The following is a 21,689-nucleotide window of genomic DNA, read 5'->3' as shown; positions in this document are numbered from 1 at the left end:
AGACATGTGAACATGTGAATATAAGTATCGGCCGGTTTGCGATTGGATTATATTCCAGATTGGCTACAATTCTGAGATATCTTAATACAGTTGTATAAAGTGTAAAGTGTAACTCTCATATAGAAGAATAAGCCCTTTGAATAATTAGGCTGGCTCGTGGTTTCATGATGTACCTCTAGTACGCATGTGTATGTCCTACATCCGAAACCCTTGTATCAAGGCGGTCTAACCGGCGTGTTCAAATCAAGACAAGCCGGCAGTGGCCCTTCCGACGAGTGCATATAATACGAAAAGAATGCGAGGTAATTTAAACATAGGAACTTTCATATCAATCACAGTGACGGAAAGCCATACTAGCCCCCCCAAATAGATCACGTCGGCGTAGACAGCCTGATTAGTCTAGTAATACATCCAGCATCAAGATTCTATGCCGCATCAGCCCTCTACTGCTCTTCCCCGTCTGACTCATATAAGAACTCGTCAGGGACGGGCGCATCCTCCACGCCTTCTTCGTCCTCATCCACCGCAGTCAGAACACCGGCACCAGCCGCAGCACCACCTGAGGTGGCAGCAGATAGGGCAGCCCGAGCATCAGCCCGTTGAGGGGTCTGCAGAGCAGCAGTTCCAATGGCGGCCTGCAGGCGGTCCTGGAGGGTTTCGGTCGGAGGAGGCGCTTGGCGAGCCTCTTTGCTGGCCTTCAATTCAATAACCTCGCGAGGCTCGTCGGGCTGCTTGTCGAGAACAACGACGACACCGCCGGTGGGCTGCAATTATGTTAGCATTGGATTCATTGGGACAAATAGGAATGAACATACCCTCTTGACCGGCTCGTACCGCGGATCGGGGAAAGTGAGGTACTTGAGCTGAGCTGGAAGTACCCTTGACAAGTTATCCAGCTCGTACCCGACCTTCTCCCGCTCGGCCTTCTTCTTCTGTACCTCGGCAGCACCCTTTTCTGTCTCCTTGGCTTCTTCCTCCTCCTTAGCAACATCGTCTGTGTCCATTGCGTCCAGCTGATCGGTAGCCTTAGGTGTTGTGGGCGCTTGGTCAATGTCCATGCTCTCACGGCGTGCTTGCTTCTCCCGACGCTGCGCGCGACGCTTGGCCTGGGCAGTGGTGGAAAGAACGGCAGTCTTCACCTTCTCCGGTGCCTCCTCGGTCTTCACCTGTTGCTCAGGGGGGTAGTCGAAGAGGCTGGGGCGGGTGTTGCTGTGGAACTTGAAGTGTGGCACTTCGAGTTTCTGGTCGACACCGATCACGGATGTGGGGGTGAAGCTAAGCGACAAGAAGTGTGTGAGAGGGAACCAGTACCAGTACTGCACGAAGACCGCAACACCAACGATACCGGGCATATTGAGGTTACCCGTCTGCGTCTGCAAGCTAATAGTGCAGTTTCGGCCGCCAGCATCAATGATACCGAGAGCAATGGCACAACCGAACTTAGCCATAGCATCCTCGTGACGGTCACCAAGCATCTTCATCATGGCCTTGCGGAGGCTGGTAACACGGGGGTTCATGGCCTCGTTCTGTTGGACGAGGACCATAGCAAGGGAGATCAAAGCACCCTGACGAACAAAGTCGGTCGAGTCCTTAAGCATAGGCTCGAGGAGGTCGATGGCCTCGTCCAAGCCGGTACCGGCGCAGGAGATACCGAGTGCCATGGCGGCACCGTATCGGACGTGAGGGTTGTATGACTCGGAAAGCAGCTCGACCATGCGAGGAACACTCTGGTGCTTGCGGAACAAAATGAATCCCAAACTGAGCACCGCAACTCGGCGCACATCGTCGTTGACATCACTGACAGCGACGTGCAGAAGCTTGCGAACTGCCTTGTTGCTGCCAGTGCCACAGTAAGCCAGGGCAATGGTCATGATACCACCGTAGCGCAGAGTTGGGTCGGGGTCGCCGAGGAGACCATTGATGAGCTCGTCTGCAGCTTCCTGGCGTCCGAACATGATCAAAGCCATACCCATAGCCAGACCACGAACGATCTTCTCGTGCTGCGTGTCGTGTGCGTACTGGATCATGTCCTCAAGAGCCTTCATGTTACCGGTGCCAAGCATGATGAGACCCATGGCGAGACCGACAGCCTCACCATTGAGAGCGGAATCGGTGTAGAGAACGCTTCGCAGGTCTTCGTAAATGCCTTCGTCGCCTGTCGCCATACCCGCAACACCGAGACCAAGAGCACCACCGTGCTGAACCACCTCCTCCGTAGCCTTCTTGAAGTGATCGCGAATGATGTCAACCGCCATGCCGCCGTGGTTGGCATAGATGAGACCGAAGGCGTAGAGAGAACCGCCTTGGCTGTAGACAGATCCTGAGCCTCCAACTCCAGCGATGTGCTCGCGGGGTAGGTAAGGCTGGAGGAGTTTCTGGCCTTGGCTAAGGTTGCCACGGTGGATGCAACCCAATGCAGCAGTGGCTGTGAACTTGGACCAATTGACGGCCTTGCCGAGCCACTCTAGGTTGTCACGGAAGAACTTATCGTGAGTGGTTCCAGCATGCATGAACGCATTTGAAAGCGTCACAGCCGTGTGGAAGATTGAATTGCGAGCCTCAAGGCTGTCACGAATCTTGTTCAGAATCGCGATATCAGCCTTGTTGTTTCTGTATAAGAACTCCAGGTTCAACTGGATGGTCTTGATTCCATCAAGAATTGAGAGAATGTTCTTGAATGCAGTAACCGCATCCTCTGATAGATCTGAATGTTTATCCGACGGCCGGGAAGAGCTTCCCTGGTCCTCGAGCAATGCGTCAGATTCTCTTGGCTCGTTGTCCTCTTCGTTGTTCTCCTTCTCCGCCTCGTCTTCAGGGACTAACTCAGCAATCTCTTGTCGAACCTTCTGAAGGAACTCTTGGGTGCTGTTGTCGTAAAGGTCGAAGGAAATTTGATAAGCAACGGCGAGGGATCGCGCATCTCCCTTCTCAACAAGCTGACGGAGAATAGCGGAAGCCATCGAGTGTTCATTAAGGTAGACAACGCATTTGGCGATCGAGAAGAAGTCGGGTGCCGGGATTTCATTAAGAAGTTCCAAAATTAGTTTGAGGATCTAGAAAATTAAGCCTTGGTTAGTTGATGCGGGCAGATGTTGTAGAAATCTTTGGGGAACACAAACCTCGCTGCGGAAGGCTCGTTCTTGGACAATTCCCATGCAGATGTCCAGAACATATTCCATGAGCTCCTCGCTGCCACGGGAGTCGCCCTCCTCCTGCTTCTCGTCGCTGCTGGCGCGAAGGATGGCCATGCGGAGCACATCCAGGTTCTTTGCCTCGATGGCGATTCCAATGACCTGGCGGTATCGCTTTTGGCGGAAGCATGCTTCAAACAATCGCTCAATGACGGTCTTCAATTGACTCTGGACACCACGCTTCAACACAAGGGAGTTTTCCTCGTGCTGAACGCTAGTGTCATCGCCACCAGGGTGTGCAGCATCCACGCCGGGAACCTCCGCGCGGGAAAGCAAGGATTTCGAGGGCAGTGCAGATTTAGAGAAAGGTGTGATAGGGGAAGTGAGGCTGGCAGATGTGCTGGTGGCACCGTCACCCGATGCAGGGAATGCAGTGTTCAGATTCGCTGGTTGGTCACCCGCGGTTGGCCGTTGGGCGGCAGATAGAGAGACAAAGGTATCAACGCATTTCGCTACAGGAGGAAACATGTTAGTATCAAATATAGCCGATGCCGCGGATCTTATTCAACATACCGATAATAGTCTCCTCGTACTCGCCGCCGTTTTCCAACTTGAACAGCTTTCCGGCGCCTAGAGCAAGAACCATGCTCTCGTTATATTCCTGCAGATGATAATATACCTTTGATGCGACTAATGCCGCAAGGCCACGTTCCGGAAATGATTCATCTTCGTAGAGAGCCTCACTAGATGGATAGTCAGCAGAGGCCTCGTAGCCGGTCAGACTCGGGAGAAATGACGCAACAATGGAGATGAAGCTCATTCTCACAAGTCTACTTAGAACAAACTCACATTTCAGGAACAGAGTTGACAACCTCTGTCCAGAGATGATCGATCTGGGAATCTAATGTCTTCAAAGCAAAGACCTTAAGCTCTGGGTCAGGCTCGGAGAGGAAGCCAACCAAACCGGCGGCCGATACGAGTCCGACCATCTTTATTGAGAAACGAGTCGCGTCACAATTTGCTGGACGGAGTTGGAGGAGTGATAGGTGTTTTGTTGCTGTTGTGATGAAGCAACGTCAATCGGGAGAGAGCTTGTAACAGCGAATCAGCCCCAGCGCAGAACAAGGTTTCAAAGGGGGAATCAGTCACCCCAAATAATGAGAATATGACAAGAAAGACAAAAGTTGATTAAATGAAAGAGACGAAATGGATGAAGTGCACGTACGAATGGAAGCTGGGAGCAGTTGTCAGAAGCTTTGCTGGCGCGAGAGCAACGTCAACGCCTGAGCGGAGCTGACTGTACATGAAGGATCACGTGGATGGCGCTCGGTCAGCTGCGAGCGGCCCCCGTCCGCGGTAAACAGCTATCACCTGGCGAACCTTGGAATGAATTATTTCTTTCTAATCCGGTGATGGTTTTAAGAATAGGTCAGGTCTTGGACTGAAACTACTAAATAGTCTTCCTACCCAGTATTGTCCCGATAAAGCTCCAACTCTTCCTCTGGTTGAAGCTTGGCCATCCACCCTCCTTTCTCCGTCATGTCGACGCTTCTTCAACAATCCTTTCGTGGTAAAAGGCTGCCACCAGTGCCGGTCGGAGCTTCTACATACCACCATGACCCTCTCTTATACGTTGAGCGTCAGACGAAACACATACAACACAATCTCCAAGTCCTGATCGATGCTCAAAGTGAAGGCCTTCTCTCTGTTCTCGCTGGGCCTCAAGCAGATGATATCTCAGCCGGAACTTTGACTCCAACAATGTCATCTAATGCGAGTCGATCACAGTCCCCTCCCACAGTGCCCACTAGGCAGCCTGCGCCCAAGAAGATCGGACTTCGGGCTGCCCGAGAGGGCATATTTCAATCAATATATGATCTGCTGAAGTTACGAGAAGAAGAACGAGAGATTCTTGTGTCTCAGACGAATGAAAGGGACAACGCACTGCACGAGATCCAGGGCTTCCTGTCGAGAAGAACTGGTCTAGAAGATGCTATTACTACTATACATGGAGATGAGGAGAGCCGACGTTCAAAGCAACTAGAAGAAGAGGCTCGGAACCTTGAGACTGACATTCATGAATTGGAGACCAGGCTGTATGAGATGAAGGCTAAACATCGACATCTTGTGAACGAGATTTCAGACATCAACAACTCGGTTGATTCAAAGCTTTCTTCTTATACCGAATCATTGTCTTTACTCGACTCCGACATCCGAAACTACCTCTGTGACCCACCGATCCAACCCTTATCGCAAAACTCAGGCGAATCCACCTTTCACTCTTTGAACCCCAAACGTCGCACACTTGACATGGCCCGGGAGCATTGGAACACCGAACAAGCCAGTTTGCACGGTAGGCAACAGAAAGTGGATGCGGAAATACTGGCACTGGAAGAAGGAGGCGGAGTATGGAAACAAGCGGTGTCCGAGGTCACTGGTTTTGAGAAGCGCTTACAAGCCAACATGCGACATTATGTCGATATGACCACATCAACGACCGAGTCAGGAGGCTCCACACCGCCAGGTTACAAAGACGGACTCGTAAGGAGTATTTTGGATGACTTGGAGAGAACCACTCAGCGGATCGAATCGCATCTGGAGCTCGCTGAGGATAAGGACTGGAAGCTATTGGTTTGCTGCATTGGAGCCGAGCTAGAGGCCCTGCGTGAAGCAAGGGGCTTGCTTCTTCCCGCCTTCGGTCTCCCATTGCATGAAGAGGATGTACCCCTGAACTCTACTTCTCCCAAAGATTCTCCCCTGGTCGACCACAGCTTGGAGGGGAACCATGACGACTTCCGCGCTGGGCAGCTGGAAAATGACGACCCAGAACCTCCAGCCGATCTGCTCAAGGATGCAGATTCCCATCATTCGGATGCTAGGTCGGAAGAAGACGATGAGCCAGATCCGTCATGGTTGACCTAAATCAGTGGGCTTAGTACATATTTAAATGAATAATAATCCAGTTCTACACGATCTACATAGCATTTTCCAGCCAAGTGGTAGTCTCATCTTTCCGCTATCTGAATGTATTTCTAGTGTTGTCCTATCAGAATTATCGACAAATTCGATCACCATCACTCTCGCCATATACTCTTATTTCTCAGGTTTTGCTCTAAAGGCGATGTTCACATTGTGGTAGTTCGTCCGAATTATTGGGGTGAGCGGAACACCGAAACCTCGCCGCACCCTCCACCTCTTCCTATTAACAGCGAAGTGTAAGCATTGCATTTCAAACCGAACAAATATGAAATAAGTTGAACCCGGCCATGGATCTTCCACCAGCAAGTTTCTCTTTTTTCCTCCCGTCTGTTTACGATGGCACCAAGCTCGAATGTCGTGTTTATCTCCCGTCCATGCTCCAAAATATAGAATCGGCAACAACCTGGCCCAACCGCGGTGCCATTGTCGCACATCCATACGCAACTCTAGGAGGGTGTTACGATGACCCAGTCGTCGGTTTTATTGGTAGTGAGCTCCTACAAGCCGGCTGTATCGTGGGGACCTTCAACTTTCGGTATAATCGCCCATTGTTAACATTCCGTCACGACCAAGTTGCTAACGAATGATTTGTAGTGGAGCTGGAGACTCTGAGGGACGAACAAGCTGGACTGCAAAGCCTGAGCTTGGTGACTATGTGTCGTTTTACGGATTCATGTTGCAATATCTGCACTTCCTCAAGCTCGCATTGACCCCAGGGGAGGAAGTAGACTCCTCAAAGCCCCACAAAGTCAGCGACGGAGTGAAAAATCGCACAGATATCCATCTCATCCTTGGTGGCTATTCTTATGGGTCATTGATTGCCTCAAATGTACCGACCCTTGATACTATGCTCGACCTTTTCCAGTTCGCGCCAATCACAACCCCTACAAACAAACCAACACCAATGCGCGAGATTATGAGCACAGCAAAACGCATAGCCGCATTGTCCCTGGAGCAAATTCAAATGAGTCACAATCTGGCCGATGTCCCAGACCTCCGTGCATTGACGACATCCATCTCCTATCTCCTCGTGTCTCCGCTATTGCCGCCGATTAGCCAATTCCTAACTGTATTTTCGACCTTATCACTGAACGTGAAAACGGATACGCCTAAAGGTCCCCACATCCCCTGCCCACGTCCAGCAGACCAGCAGAGCTCGCACCATACCCTGGCGCTGTTTGGGGACCAGGATACCTTTACCTCCGCTGGGAAACTAGAGAAGTGGTCAGACGAGATGGTGCACATGCCATGCAGTCAGTTCCAGTTTCGGATGATCGATGGCGCGGGCCACTTCTGGCGCGAGAATGGGGTCGAGGTGCGAGCAAGACATGCGCTGAAGCAGTGGCTCAGTGAAATATGATAACCTTCTGCTTTTGGTTATTTGACCGTCCAATCATATCTAGTACTGCGCATATACGCATGAATTGCAGCGACACAATCTCGAAGGATGACATAGGAAGGCGAAAATCAGCCCTGAAGGGCTCACATGCCGCTTGCATGTGAAGATGCCCCCTGGCCGGGGCTCCACGGGGTTGATGCCCAATTATTTGAGAATCTCATATTCCAATGATTGTAGAAAAGAATATTAGAGGCATATTTATTGAGAATAGGTTAAGAACACTGTGATAACTATGATAAATCTCTGTATATTGTACGGAGTACCCCGTAGACAACAAATATTATATGTTTCCCCACTGTCATGGGGTACATGATCGTGGGGTGAGATCATGGGGAAAACCAGGTCTTCTGATGTTTCATCGGCTACAGGAGACCAAATAAGCGGAAATATTATGGATCGAACATCTCCACTTGGAGTACTAAAGTCCAGTAGTATTTGAGGAATAGTGAAATCGTCATAAAAAGGAACCAAAAAGTGGTCAGCCCAAAGAGCCTGAGGAAACTGGCTTCCATTGGCCCTCGTGACGTTTGTTAGGTCACCGCCAAACTTGACTTGAATTTGTAGAATCTCTACTTTTTACAACTCATTTACTTTCTTTTTTATACCAGCTTTATTAGAGTTAACAGATCTCCGCATTTCATACCCCGGCTGATGGCTTGCTTCCCCAATGCACAGGCCTGCCATGTCGGTATTGGGCGACCCCACAATAGTTCAGTGCCATCATGGGCGCAAACACTCCCAAGAACACCCCTTATCCCAACCACCTCCGCGGCCCCTCCGCAAAACAATCTCCATCCCAGCTGTATCGTCACTCGTGAAGGATTCGTGGAATTGGGCCGGTGATACTCTGCACACCTACCGCGATGGCCTCTCCAAGGAACAGCGGAAACAAAGGGCGGAAATCGAGGACCGCAAACAAGTCCTATATTTGAAAATAAAGAATGTCAGTACAATCGGTGAACCTGTGAGGGGCGAACGCATCTGCAGAGTGACCCTTTCTAACCCTTGGGCTGCAGGCTGTGTCGTACGAGGAATGGCGAAGTTGCGCCATTGAGCTGGATGAACTAGAGGACAACAATTCCTGGAAGCAGACGCTCGAGTCCACCGAATATGATCCTCGCTTGGTACAGGATCGATTGCGACAATTGGAAGATGCTCGGATCAGCTGCGACGTAAGCCGAATGCTGTTTCTGGTGCGCACTGCGCTGAGTCGGGACTTGGCGCATATGAGCAATGCCTCTCTCTATCGCCATTCGCATATCGGCACCAAGGACTTGATTGATAGGTATATTACCACGGCTTTAGCGACCATCGCCACACTCGTAGATTTGTCGGTACATGATCGCTGCGATGGACTGGAGCTGAAGTATATCCTGGACCAGCTGCTGGCAGCTCGGCAGGCATTCGGTCGCAGTGCACTCCTCTTTTCCGGCGGTGCCACTTTTGGCATGACCCATATCGGGGTTCTCAAGGCTCTGTATGAGGCAAACATGATCCCGCGGATTATCTCAGGTGCCTCTGCTGGTAGCATTGTTTGCGCGGTCTTTTGCACGCGCACAGATGAAGAACTGCCGGCGCTTTTGGACACCTACGTACATGGGGATTTTGATGTCTTCAATGAGAAGGGCCAGGAGGAAAATATCCTGCAGAAGATGACTCGTTTTTTGAAGTTTGGATCATTTCTTGACATATCCCACTTGGCGAAGACTATCAGGAATTGGCTGGGAGATATGACCTTCCAGGAAGCATATAACCGCACTCGCAGAATCTTGAACATCTGTGTATCGAGTGCCGGCATGTATGAGCTTCCACGACTGTTGAACTATATTTCTGCGCCCAATGTGTTGATCTGGTCTGCTGTGTAAGTTCCCCCTTTTCTTCCTCTCAACACGTTTCTGACGTCTCTCAAGGGCGGTATCATGCTCTGTTCCCTTTGTCTTTAGGCCATTCACGTTGATGGCTAAAGATCCGTTGACAGGAGAACCGGTGCCGTGGAATGATCTTCACAAACAGTATATCGATGGCTCTGTTGATGGAGATCTGCCCATGACACGGTTATCAGAGATGTTTAACGTGAATCATTTCATTGTCTCTCAGGTGAACCCACATGTGGTACCTTTCCTTCCAAAAGAAACAGGCCCACAGGATGAAACAAATGGCGGCCCTTCATTCATCCCTCGATGGATGAACACAATGACACACCTTGCCAAAGACGAGGTGCTACATCGGATGAACGTGCTCTCGGAGCTTGGGATCTTCCCAACATCAATGACCAAGTTTGCCTCTATCGTAAACCAGAAATATCATGGAGACATCAACATATACCCGGAACTCATTTCCTCCAACTTTCCACGGCTCCTGGAGAATCCGACAACGGAATTCATGCTGTCAGCATGCCTGAGTGGCGAGCGGGCGACATGGCCGAGATTAAGCCGCATCCGAAACCACTGCGCCATTGAGCTGGCACTTGATAATGCCATTCAAAATATGCGGGCCCGGGTAGCCTTCAGTCCGAGCCAGGTTGATCTACGCATGCCAAACCGTAGTCGTCACTCTATTGACTCGGCAGACAGCAGTGGAAGGGGACGTTATCGCGACAGACGAAGAGGATCCCACAGCCCCGAGCTGGAAAAGAGGCACTCTGGCGGACAAGCACGACATCAACCGAACCGGGAGCTGAGAAAGGCACGAAGCACTGTTTCACTGGAGAATCCACCTCTCTCGCAGTCGAGTGAGTCAATCCTCATGTCGACCCAAGCAAGGACCCACCGCCGCACATCCTCAATATCCTTCAACGGAGCAATATTCGACATCGGTTCAAGCAGTGACGATGAGCTCGAACGATCGTACATCCTACGTCCCAAACTTGCAGGCCACCGAGCATCTTCGGATTCATCTTCATTCGGTGGAGTACCTGCGAGTCACGGACCTCGTAGCCCCGTTCGGTCCCGACGATCCTCATTCTCTTCTGGTTCGGCCTACAATTCTTCCGTTACGGCTCGTCACAGTTCCCCAAAGCAGGCGTATGCGCCGTCGGCTCGCGATCTCTCCATGACCGTGCCACCTTCCTCCCGCCATTTGCTCAGTATGACTCCAACGCCAACAGTCCACCCGAGCTCGCCTGACCCCCTAATGCGCAACCCGCGCTATTGAGGAATATACGACCAATTGTGTTTCATACTCCATTCTCACTTCCTCAGGAGTCGAGGGTCGCAGACGCCGGCCCCCTTGACACATATAAGCTTGCCCCTCAAATCAAACTAATTTCATGCCCCCGTACTCCGCACGATGTAAGACACTCGGACCAGAAGGCTTTTTGATCTTTGCGGACTCTGTGATCCTGTATACCTGCGGCCTAAGCATCCACTGCATCTCTTGGCTAGGTTATATTTTCTCTGTTTGTCTTTTCAATCGGAAGTCCTCATACTAGATTATTTCTATTATTTCTTGTGTATCCCTCCTTGGGGTTCTGTTTTCGGAATATCCAACCCGCAGGATTCGCGGAGTTTGCTTTTTTTTTTTCTTTCACTTTCCGCCTCGTTTTTTTTGCTATCTACAACATATGACATGCATACGGCGGTTTTCTGTATATAGTGGGGAAGTTTTCCACGTACACACCGTGGGGCGTTGAATCCTAAGATGAAATGGAATTTGGGTTTAGACCTTTAAGCAGCTTGTCATTTTTAAGTTACATAAGGATATATTATTCTACATTTAAGGGTTGACACAGGCTCCACAGTCGGTGCTAATATCCCTGAAACTAAGCTGTTTTCCCATCTCAAGTCCCGAGAGCATGCCGCTGAGTGAGCTTAATACTACTAGTCACAAAGGAAGCTTGGCGCCCTTAGTGTACAGCGAACTAGAGAGAAGCTAGTGGAGTACAGAGGCAAATTAACATCAGGAAACAATCGGCAGTGAACATTGATGGGTCATGGGTATAGGGGTTACCTACCCCGTACACGTGTCTATGCCATCCATGGATGTTAATACCCGTCAATATGCCGATGGATTGAAGCTAAACACGAAACAGGTCCATATTTTATCGTGATGTCCATGCTGCAGGTGTTTTAAGGGCAAAGTGGAAGTGTCCACTACCAACGTCGATTCTATGTCACGGGGTCCACTGTGGGCCAGCTAGACCCCAGGGCTGACGACGACTCGGCCATCACCTAATGTTCCAGGCCATTTCCAAGATTGAGGCCTGTATCTCGATGTTCTCGAACTTCTGTACAGAGTAGAAACAGGGGATACTTTCTGTGTTTCAGTGGAAGTATCTCCTGTTTCAGTGGATTATACCACAGCTCAACCTTGGGGAGACTACGGGGTATCATATTCTGAGTGTCTCCATTGCGGATCCAAAACCAGCCTACGGAGTAAATGTTCCCAACTCAGAAAATACGGGCACAAAAGTGGTCCTATTCGACGATCAGGACGTAACAATTGGTCCTCACTTATCAATCAGTGGCTCTCTCATCCCTTTGCAGCCACCTTGAGCCCACCCTCGTCTGTGGACAACCATCACATCCTCACACAGGCTGTGTATCAGCCTTCCTGCTACGCAAGCCGTGGCGAAATCAATACACATGAAACGAGTAACCAGCCATTTTGTTCCAGACAAAGTCTGATGGCGCTGGAAAAGGAGTGGCGAGCACATCATCTCCGACATGATGTGCTACGGCCAAAAAAAGGGGTCAATTGTGCTAGGCGCCCTGAAGCCGAGTAAGAACTAGCTTCGCTCTCGGCCGTGCCAGGTTGCGACCCTGTCAGGTAGGAACGCTTTGAGATGAAGCATTTGATACGGTCAGAACATCCCGACAATCACCGATTTGCCTTTTATGCTATTCTGCACCCGGAAGATGATCGTCGCACTATTGTTTGGTACCTGGCTGTGGCGTCTGTAGCTCAACCGTACCGTCGATACTTGCCTCGTCGAACGTACCAGAACCAATTTTTTACCTTTTTTTGATGCCCCAGCGAAGGATTGACGGAAAATACCTCAGCCCCAGGCCATGCACCTCTGCCTATCCACGAGTACTTTGTGTATGGTCCCGGACGACCCTAAGGTCCTCCAAGTTAAGATCGACACATCCACCTTTACCGTTTCAAGGTACTATCGTCGTCCGGCCAGTCCACCTTCCGGCCTGCCCAGCCTCTGATGAGGCAACCAGACTGAAGTCATGGCGCGATCACGGAGTCCACTTCGTGAGGACCAAGCTCCCAGATCAGCAAGCTTGATAAATCTCCAGCCTTATAAACCCGCCCCAGGCCCTTCGAGATTTTTCTCTAAATTACTCCATACAAGATCTGTCTTTGATATACTACTCATATATTTGTGTCTGACTTTCGTCCAAATCACTCCATTCTTTACATTATATTTTCCAATTAATCCATACCATTTACAATGAAGTACACCGGCATCGCTGCTATGGGAATGATGGGCTGCGCCCTCGCCCTGCCCCAGGGTCCTCCTCCCTTCATTGGCGAGCTGCCCCAGGGCCCCCCTCCTTTCTCCGGCGCCCCCAGTGACGCGCCCACCCCATCCAGCGCCTTCCCCAGCGGTACTCCCAGCGGCGCTCCCACCGGTATTCCCACGGACTTCCCCATCGACAAGCGCCAGTTCCCCGATGGCCCTCCTCCTAGCGGCTTCCCAACTCCCACTGGTCCTCCTCCCTCGGGCTTCCCCAGTGGCATTCCCAGTGGCTTCCCCAGCGGCTTCCCCGCACCCACTGGTCTCCCCTTCGAGAAGCGCGAGTTCCACAACGGACCCGACCACCAGGGCCCTCCCTTCGATGGTCCTCAGAGTGGCTTCCCAACTCCCACTGGTCCTCCTCCCTCGGGATTCCCTAGTGGCTTCCCCAGTGGCTTCCCCAGTGGCATTCCCAGTGGTTTCCCCACTGAGTCCCCCAGTGGCTTCCCTAGCGGCTTCCCCGCGCCCACTGGTCTCCCCTTCCAGAAGCGCGAGTTCCCCAACGGACCCGACCACCAGGGCCCTCCCTTCGATGGTCCTCCTCAGAGCGGCTTCCCAACTCCCACTGGTCCTCCTCCCTCGGGATTCCCCAGTGGCTTCCCCAGTGGCGTTCCCAGTGGCATTCCCAGTGGATTCCCCAGCGGATTCCCCAGCGGATTTGAGAAGCGCCAGATCCCCACGGACCTCCCCTTCCCCATCCCCAGTGGAATCCTGGATGCCTTCCCCTCCGGGTTCCCTACCGACCTGCCCTCCTCCATTCCCTTCGAGAAGCTCCAGGGGTTCCCCACTGGCTTCCCCACTCCCACTGGACCTCCTCCCACCCCCTCCCCTCAGTAAATACTGAGTAGCTGAGCGGATGGATGACGCCTCGCCATATACTGCTGCGCTGAAATCAGTATTGGGCTTGTGATATGAATTGATATTTGATGTCACACCCAAGACGTCTTTCGCGCCTTGTACATATTGTACAGCGGGGTGAGGATTCGATGTATTGGGATTGATTGACTCAAGTGCCCAGTACTGTATATTATACAGGATATATGGGCTACGGGCCATGTGATAGATTGGATGGAAAGTTTTTCTTTCGTTAGATTCGGGTCTGCGAGACGATTTATCATTTATGAATTACGCGCAGGCTCTTTTGTCAGTTTCAATATTTAAATTTATTCCTTACTTCCACCTTGGAATACACACTCGTTTGAGATATTGATACTTTTTAGTGTTAATGCTTCGAATAGTAGACTACATGCTCCTGACATTAGGGCCAAATATCTCAGCCGAAAATCGGCCCGAGACAATCTAGCTATAGTACTCCAACAAACTTTATGTCTCTAATTGTAGGTTACTCCAGAAACAGACTTACTCATACTACTACCCCGAGTTTTGCCCCATGGGGAAATCGGCATCCTTGAACGGTATACTATACTACGGTATCTGCTGATAACTAGCTGTTACATTGATGCGCATAGTAGAGTTTTATAGGTGACGATCTCATCTCTTTGTTATTTTTAATGCTCTTTAGTACCTCCTGACATTCATAACGTTAGATTGACTCGGAGTGGGTTTCTCAAGGAGTCGTAAGTGGCGTTATCCATGGATATCTACAGGTATTTCTCTTACTAACTAACCCGACAATCCATTTTTTACAACACATTATTGTTTATATGTACTAGGTTCTAGCATTCTGTTGATGTTTCTGTATCAAAAAGATAAATCCGTTAACTAAAATGCTAAAAGCGACGGCTGTATGATTCGGAGCCAGTGAACCGAATTGATTTCGAGTCAATCACCATTCCCAAACCACTAATTACATTGGAAAGCCCGTATGGATGAGAGCTTGCTTGGCTTTATACCCACAAGCACAAGTGGATTTGGGTGTAATTTGTAACGCTTTCGGGGATTATGAGAAGAGCAGCCACCTCCCAAGTTCCCTACTAAATTTCTCTTCTCAATTCTTAAGTTTATTATGTATTAATCAAGGCTTATAGCAAGGTATACCACATATAGACTGACAGACATCGTTAATACATACTATCATGTTTCTACAAAAGATACTAGGTATATACTGATTTCTAGCTACGTCTACGGCCATCGAATTTGTGTCTTAAATATGCCCCGCGAGAAAATGAGGCCAAGCTCACTCTCTTTACCTGATTCATATCAAGAGTAGTCAAGAATTCAGCAAGAAAGAGATGAGCCTGTGGTATATAGTACTACAAGAGACCTCATAATCTATTCCCATACAACGATACTATAATTTACCCTGGATTTGTACTAAATTTTGAGATAACCTTACAAGACTATTAGGTAGGGCGATGCGCAAATTATAGGATTGTATGTATTTAAATAACCCGATGAAAATAAAAATCTTATGTGCTTTTAGTTTGGCTTGGCTATTAGAAAACCTCCAAGTTTATCACCATTTATTCACCATCCCCACCACTTATATGGCCCAGCCACAGTGTGTAAATTTAGTCTGCTATACTGGACTTGTCTATCCATTATCATATAATTACACTCTGCCTATGATCAAGTTACTCGAAAAGTCACCCGAGATGCTTTGTCTATCCAAACAAATCATCGTCTTCTTTAGCATACTCCATACAAGTGTGTCCCTTTCCCCTTCCTATCGACTTGTGGTCGATCGTTTGTATCATTGTGATTTCGATGTTGTAATAAGCACGCCTTGCACGCCGGTTCTACAAATATCGATGGCAAAATTACGTGTCCTTTGGTAGTGACCAACAAATACCACATCCTTTCTGATGAACTATGGGCGCATATTTGGAAGCTAATTAGCACTAGATGTACATTGTATGAAATAAAAATATCGACTTTATTAGCTTGGTTGGGGACCTCTCTGTTGTACATACCCATTTCTGTATATTCCATGCCCTTTGGCGTTAGCTACCTGGAATTATGAGCTAACGCCCAAGGGCATTTTCTCATTTTTGCTCTTTTGTTTGATGCACCTAGATAGCCTTGGTTTGTCGTTCGTTCTCGGTCTTGACCATTGTTTACTTATCTATTTCTTCCGGTTGTTCTCAGCTTTGACCACTGTTTTTTACTGGGTTTACGTTTGTCTCAATCCCCCCCCCTTGTTCATGTCTCATTTGTGTATATTCTGATTGTATTAGGAGTATCCGTGGATGACATCTGGAATTAAGGTTTAAAGTGGGGCACATGTGGGGATGCAATGCAAGAGCCTCAGACTTAGAAGTGACCCGGCATATGAATGGTACATGACGGATACATGGCTGAAACTTCATTCATATATATATTTCTGTATTTTCCTGGTGAACTATCAGTGCCTAGAAATCTGAAGGATACTGCATTTCTACTGTCGTCTGACTCGTATCGAAACTTCACATGTGGTCACACCCTGTCAACTATAGTCTCCTAAATAACCGATCTGTCACAGTTCCAGAGTTGATTAGAAGCAAGATCTGTCTGTAGTCCCGAGTAGAGATGCGATCCACGTGTTCTTCAGGCACTTAAGGATATGAGATACCTAAGATCGTCCATCCATATGTTGTCGTCGTGTTGAAGTCTCTCTCGACGCACTGGAGTTACTGCGAGCTGATCGTGACTCCGACCCCCAAATCACGGAGTCTAACAAACATGTTGAAGGTAAGCATGTTATTGGAAGGAAAATTAAGGTCTAGCTAGCAGTGAAGAGGGGGAGCGGCAAAGAACCGGGTGCCTTTATCATTTATTGTCGGCTCAGAGTTGCTGGGTTGAGCTCTATAACCATTCAAGAGATTTCAACCCATCGTATATGCACTAATCACCTTAAAACATGATCTCTGGGGCTATCCGTGTTCTCTTTGCGTCTTGATGGCCTATTCGCAATGTTAAGTTCGAAGAGACGAGGGTTCTAGAGTAGGACGAGTGGGAATGTAACTGCAAAGTGGAATTAAGGTTAGCCTATGCACTCAATGTACAGAGAAAGGACCTGTCACCTCCGATGTCATGCCGGCGGTAGAGAGTGAAGCTTGGCTTCAGACAAGTCCCCAACAGGGTCAGTGTCTCGAGAAGTTATGATGGGCTGCTATAGGTTCTAAACGGAGTATTTTTGCTTGCGTATTTGAGATACAGGTAGTGACAATCGTTCGATTGTTCCTCGGGGCTCTAATATGTACCATATTGGGTAATATATTGCATTGGTACGGTACCTACAAACCAGTGCTCGTTATATTGATCCCCGCGCTTTTGCTCCAAAATCTAGAGGTATAAAGGTCAAGGCCCCTCCAGATTTTAGTTCCTCTCTGTTCCTTTCTTCTCTCATACACATACCATCATACCATAATTGGGTTTTAATCCGACATAAACATCATTGGGCTTCCCGTCCAAACACCATCCAACCCTCGAAGCTTTTCAGCTCAAATAAAACACCTCACCAGCGAGCAAACCTTTGCCATGGCACCTGTCACTTCGGAGGCAAAGACCGAGCAGCCTTCTAAGGCTCAGCTCAAGCTGAATGTGAAGAAGGCTACTGACGAAGAATTTTTGTTGACCCTCCTTGAAAATGTGAAGGTTGGTTATCTGCTACTCTATAGATAACGCGTGGACTAAAGATTATACTAACCGAGACCTCACTACAGGTGGATCACGGGGCTGCCTCCAAGTCCCTTGGAATCTCCAAGGCTGCATGCCGGATGCGACTTGTCCGCCTTCGACAAAAATACGGGTTGAAGATCAAAGGAAAGGGAACCCCACGGGGCAAGAAAGAAAAGGCCTCCTCAAACAACGAGGAAGAGACGGCCGGAGAGGAGGCCACCAACGATAATACCACCGAGAACTGAGACTGAGATTCCGGGAATACAATGGCCACAGCTGTGGCATTAAGTTTTGATTCAAAGGAGGAAGGGGGGGGGGTGATATGCAACAACGAAAGAGAGTCCTTACTCTCACTTCACAATTCTCTTACTTCTGACTCCCCCAAGGTTAGATCTACGTGTAAATTTGCAGCGTCGTAGTTCATCAATATCCGGCTAGGTGGCCCAGAAGATGGTAACACACAGAACCCCAACAGTTGACCGCGATTCACCCAATGTCGCGAGACACAGCAAATTGGGGCAATCCACAAATGCTTTTCAGGATCGATTTTCTTATTTCGTCAATAGATGTTTGTCCCTCATTGATGCCTGACAGATCAGGTCTTCATTGAGTCAGTTTGCCTTTAACAGACTCAGCTCTCCTCTTTCTTTTTCTTCATTTCTTAGTGAGTCTTCACTCATCAACTTGGTTATTGAATAGATTCATAATTGGCCGAGAGCTTTACCCTATGATTCCATGCCTCTCTTGTTCCTATTAAAGATCTGTCTCAGTGTTGATATCACGAAGAAAAGGCTACATCTGCGTCAGGCTGATGAAATGAAATGGTTTAGCATGGCCCTCAAAATTATGGAAGCTAGGCAATATCTAACAAAGTCAGTGGGCTCTCCTTTTGTCTTTGGTGGCGGCTGACATATTTGTTGTCGGATCTTGCCCTATATCAAATTTGGATTTCTCTAGATCACCGTGGCTATGACACGAGAGCGACCTCCTTGGATCAGGGTGTGCATATTTGACTATGTCCCTGTATCCAACCCGGGCCCTGTCTGTATCGATAACGTCAAATTGATCCCTACCCTCCTCGAACGATGCAGTCTAAAGTCAAAGTTGAAACACACTGCCTCGAGTGCCATTTCCTCGGACACTTTGTTTGGGTAGGTGTGTGGTTGAGCTGGTTTCTTTGACCCTGATAGCATTGCAAGGAATCCCTCGCTGTGCTGTGCTCGTTCTCACCCTAAGCTCAAGAGGAGAATCGTGCCTTTCTTCATAACCTCACTGTCTCAAACAACGAATAAACCTTCGCCATGGATCCTGTAACCCCAAAGGCCAAAGGCAAAGAGCCTGTCAAGGCTCCAGCAAAGGTGCTAAGGCCAGCAATGAGGATTCCATGGTTCCTTCCGGCTCCCCTGAATACCAGAAATTTTGGCTATTGCCACTTGATAAGTAGACTCAGTAATTACCCTCCTTTCTTCTTTCCGCCTCTATACCTCTCAAGTTCAGAGTCCCCCTTCTATTCCTGTGAGATGCAAGATCACTGGTCCCCTTACTTTACTCTTTCTGTGCGACTATAACCTACTGTTCTTATATATTTATCTGCTATTGAGTCCCTATATGGCTATTCTCAGCAAGTCTATCTGACGGAGAAAGTCTTACATTTACCCGGGGCGTGCTTCCTCAAAGCGCAGATATACAAATGCCCGGAACCCTTTCTATTTCTTCGCCTCACCTCTCTCTATTACTCGCCACATCTCTTTTACTCAGAGCCTTGACTTTCTGCTATTTATTCATATATCTGATTTTGAAGAAAGGAAAGAAACTAGCGAAAGCCATAGCCCATACCAGGGAGGCATTTGCTAAGCACAGAATCCTCCTTTTCGTGGCTATCAAATATAGTAGTGCTGTGGTCAGTATTCCCTCACTCACTGGGTGGTTGCTTTTGGACATTAATTTATATTGACCAAGGTTTCCTAGTACAACTGGATCGACCACAGGGCGGCACCCAAAGCTCTTGGCATAAACAAAGCAGTATGATACCCCTCGCATACAAGTGAGCCTATTGGCGAAGAAGATGAGAGCATTGGTTTGCCAACAAGAGAGCTTCCTAAATGGCACTCCATAAGAGCACATGACCCCTCTTCAAGTGACAGGTGAAGTTACCACTGCGTGCCCGAATTCTGAGGGCAGGGGTATCAGCCGGAAACTGAGCACCAGATACGACTAACTGTTGACATACACATACATGCTCATGAAACAGATCTTGTATGTTGGTTGACTGAAACGTTTGTTGAATTAGCTTCCTACTCATTGTCGATTTCTGAGTTCAATATCCACACGGAACCGACTTTAAGCCGATTCTAAAGACCTGGCTAGCGGAAAGGTTATCCCAGAGCTACGAGGACCATGGTTCTAGCAATCAAGAAGTCGAAGGACAAGGGGAAAGAGCTTGCTTGATCTAAAGTGGCAGGTGGCTCTTTGAGATACAGGGTTCTTGTGCTTAGCCTTATACAGCAAAAGGAAAAGCATTCGAATCCCACTCGAAGAATCTACCCATCAATCAACATCTCCGTGAGGTACGTCCATATCAGATTATAAATGATGTAAAGTCAGTTTGAGCAGAATCTGATAGAGTGATATTGACAATTGGTTTAAGTGTGTTGCTTTTAGCGTCTTCATTGTGATCAGTTCATTCCAACGATATCAGCATTGCTTGGCCTATATTGTGGAATAATTTAGCCTTACTTGGGCATCAGATCTGATCTGAGAGCTAGGTTATTTGTAGTACACGTCCCTTACTGTCTCATCAAATTGGGAGATCTACACGCCAGCTCTCGTATGCCTACTTCTCGTGGCAGCAACTTTTGGTTGAAAATCTTGACTCCTAATTACCTCCTCTCTTCTACTTCTTCTCTCCTCCCTCTCTCCATACATCCCCTGCCTGCTTCTTTCAGCTTTCGTTTGAAGGATCTACTGATTATTACCCTCCAACATTATCTGTTACATGATGACCCTTCTCGAAAATGTGAAGGTTGGTTATCTGCTACTTTTAGATAACGGCTGGACTAAAGATTATGCTAACCGAGACCTTACTATAAGTGGATCACGGCACTGCTTCCAAGTCCCTTGGAATCTCCAAGGCCGCATGTCGCATATGGTTCATTCGACTTCAACAAAAACACGGGACCAAGGTTAAGGGAAATGGGACTCCTCGCGGCAAGCAGGCACAGGGCCACCCCAACAACGAGGAAGCGACGGCTGGAGAGGGGACCAACAAGTATGGGGCCATCGAGAACTGAACCAAGCATGCGATATCTTCACGTGTACGAGAGGGTAGTCAAGCGACGCCTCGCACCAGAACACCTCTGAGCATCGAAGCGTTACTTTCTTTATCGTTAATCTGAAAGTCTCAGTTCTCATCATAACTCTCATCTTAGCTTTCACCAAGAGCTAGATTCTTTTTCATTATGAAAAACCCCCAAAAGAAGGTTAAGGAGCCGATGAGGACTATGCGTTAGTCGAAGGTTAAGAGTACAAGAGGCTAGAGAGCTACCTAGAAGAAAAAAAAATCACTAAAAACGAAATCTTCTTGTACTATAAGTCCAAGGATGCCGCTAATATGTAGATGGGTTGGCTACTAAACAACATTGGAGGCTTCATAAAGAACCTGGAAGACTGTTTGATATCGCTCATGGTCACCCAATCTGGCCCCATAGTAGTGGTCTAGATCTCTCTTTCCTCCATGTACTTTACAACTATCAATATTACTACATTGTGACTTCATTTACTTGCCTATAGGTTCTAACAAAGACCCCTGACAACCAAGAGGGCCCAAGAAACGCCACCCAGAACTATGATACTCCCGCGAAGACCAGTGACATACACGACATCCAAGGACAATAAACGTCTTCTTTCCACCGTACGATGGGTCCGGCACCATTAGATAGTCTCCTCTCCCTCTCCTTCTTTTCCCCTTCATCTACAAGAGTTAGCACTTCAATACAACTGTATTATTCTCTCTATCTTCTCCTAGCTTTCTATCAGGTTATGAGTCCTTGCTCGTCCCATGCACTCATCACATTCATCAAATTCAATAAGCTGGGGTAGTAGGCCTTTGGGGCATTGTTACCCCCGGCACCCCTCAGCGGGCCCCACCCGAGAG

At 48.6% G+C, this 21,689-nt stretch overlaps 7 protein-coding genes across 7 annotated transcripts; 6 read left to right on the top strand and 1 right to left on the bottom strand.

Moving 5' to 3' along the window:
* Positions 1-443: 443 nt before the first annotated feature.
* N7487_006599 (proteasome regulatory particle base subunit RPN2) lies at positions 444-4,120 on the bottom strand (the record flags this gene model as incomplete). The annotated part of the gene is made up of 5 exons (XM_056874346.1): positions 444-764; positions 816-3,053; positions 3,120-3,643; positions 3,705-3,874; positions 3,981-4,120. The coding sequence occupies 5 exons, from the start codon at positions 4,118-4,120 to the stop codon at positions 444-446; spliced, it is 3,393 nt and encodes a 1,130-aa protein (XP_056732066.1).
* A 550-nt stretch (positions 4,121-4,670) lies between these two features.
* N7487_006598 (uncharacterized protein) lies at positions 4,671-6,053 on the top strand (the record flags this gene model as incomplete). Its single annotated transcript, XM_056874345.1, has 1 exon — positions 4,671-6,053. One exon carries the CDS (start codon positions 4,671-4,673, stop codon positions 6,051-6,053), a length of 1,383 nt encoding a protein of 460 aa, XP_056732065.1.
* Positions 6,054-6,397: 344 nt separating this feature from the next.
* Positions 6,398-7,470, top strand: N7487_006597 (uncharacterized protein; the record flags this gene model as incomplete). Its single annotated transcript, XM_056874344.1, has 2 exons — positions 6,398-6,645; positions 6,705-7,470. 2 exons carry the CDS (start codon positions 6,398-6,400, stop codon positions 7,468-7,470), a joined length of 1,014 nt encoding a protein of 337 aa, XP_056732064.1.
* Positions 7,471-8,191: 721 nt separating this feature from the next.
* On the top strand, positions 8,192-10,662 carry N7487_006596 (putative Patatin family phospholipase; the record flags this gene model as incomplete). The annotated part of the gene is made up of 3 exons (XM_056874343.1): positions 8,192-8,452; positions 8,526-9,370; positions 9,420-10,662. The coding sequence occupies 3 exons, from the start codon at positions 8,192-8,194 to the stop codon at positions 10,660-10,662; spliced, it is 2,349 nt and encodes a 782-aa protein (XP_056732063.1).
* Positions 10,663-12,910: 2,248 nt separating this feature from the next.
* On the top strand, positions 12,911-13,813 carry N7487_006595 (uncharacterized protein; the record flags this gene model as incomplete). Its single annotated transcript, XM_056874342.1, has 1 exon — positions 12,911-13,813. One exon carries the CDS (start codon positions 12,911-12,913, stop codon positions 13,811-13,813), a length of 903 nt encoding a protein of 300 aa, XP_056732062.1.
* A 3,582-nt stretch (positions 13,814-17,395) lies between these two features.
* Positions 17,396-17,781, top strand: N7487_006594 (uncharacterized protein; the record flags this gene model as incomplete). The annotated part of the gene is made up of 2 exons (XM_056874341.1): positions 17,396-17,512; positions 17,581-17,781. The coding sequence occupies 2 exons, from the start codon at positions 17,396-17,398 to the stop codon at positions 17,779-17,781; spliced, it is 318 nt and encodes a 105-aa protein (XP_056732061.1).
* A 2,753-nt stretch (positions 17,782-20,534) lies between these two features.
* On the top strand, positions 20,535-20,826 carry N7487_006593 (uncharacterized protein; the record flags this gene model as incomplete). The annotated part of the gene is made up of 2 exons (XM_056874340.1): positions 20,535-20,562; positions 20,627-20,826. The coding sequence occupies 2 exons, from the start codon at positions 20,535-20,537 to the stop codon at positions 20,824-20,826; spliced, it is 228 nt and encodes a 75-aa protein (XP_056732060.1).
* Positions 20,827-21,689: the final 863 nt, after the last annotated feature.

This window comes from Penicillium crustosum (genome assembly GCF_028827405.1).
Source record: "Penicillium crustosum strain IBT 35664 chromosome Unknown utg000002l_segment0_segment0, whole genome shotgun sequence".
Classification (NCBI taxonomy): domain Eukaryota; kingdom Fungi; phylum Ascomycota; class Eurotiomycetes; order Eurotiales; family Aspergillaceae; genus Penicillium; species Penicillium crustosum.
Note: the sequence above shows the minus strand (reverse complement) of the source record. Positions and strands in the feature narration are given on the sequence as shown.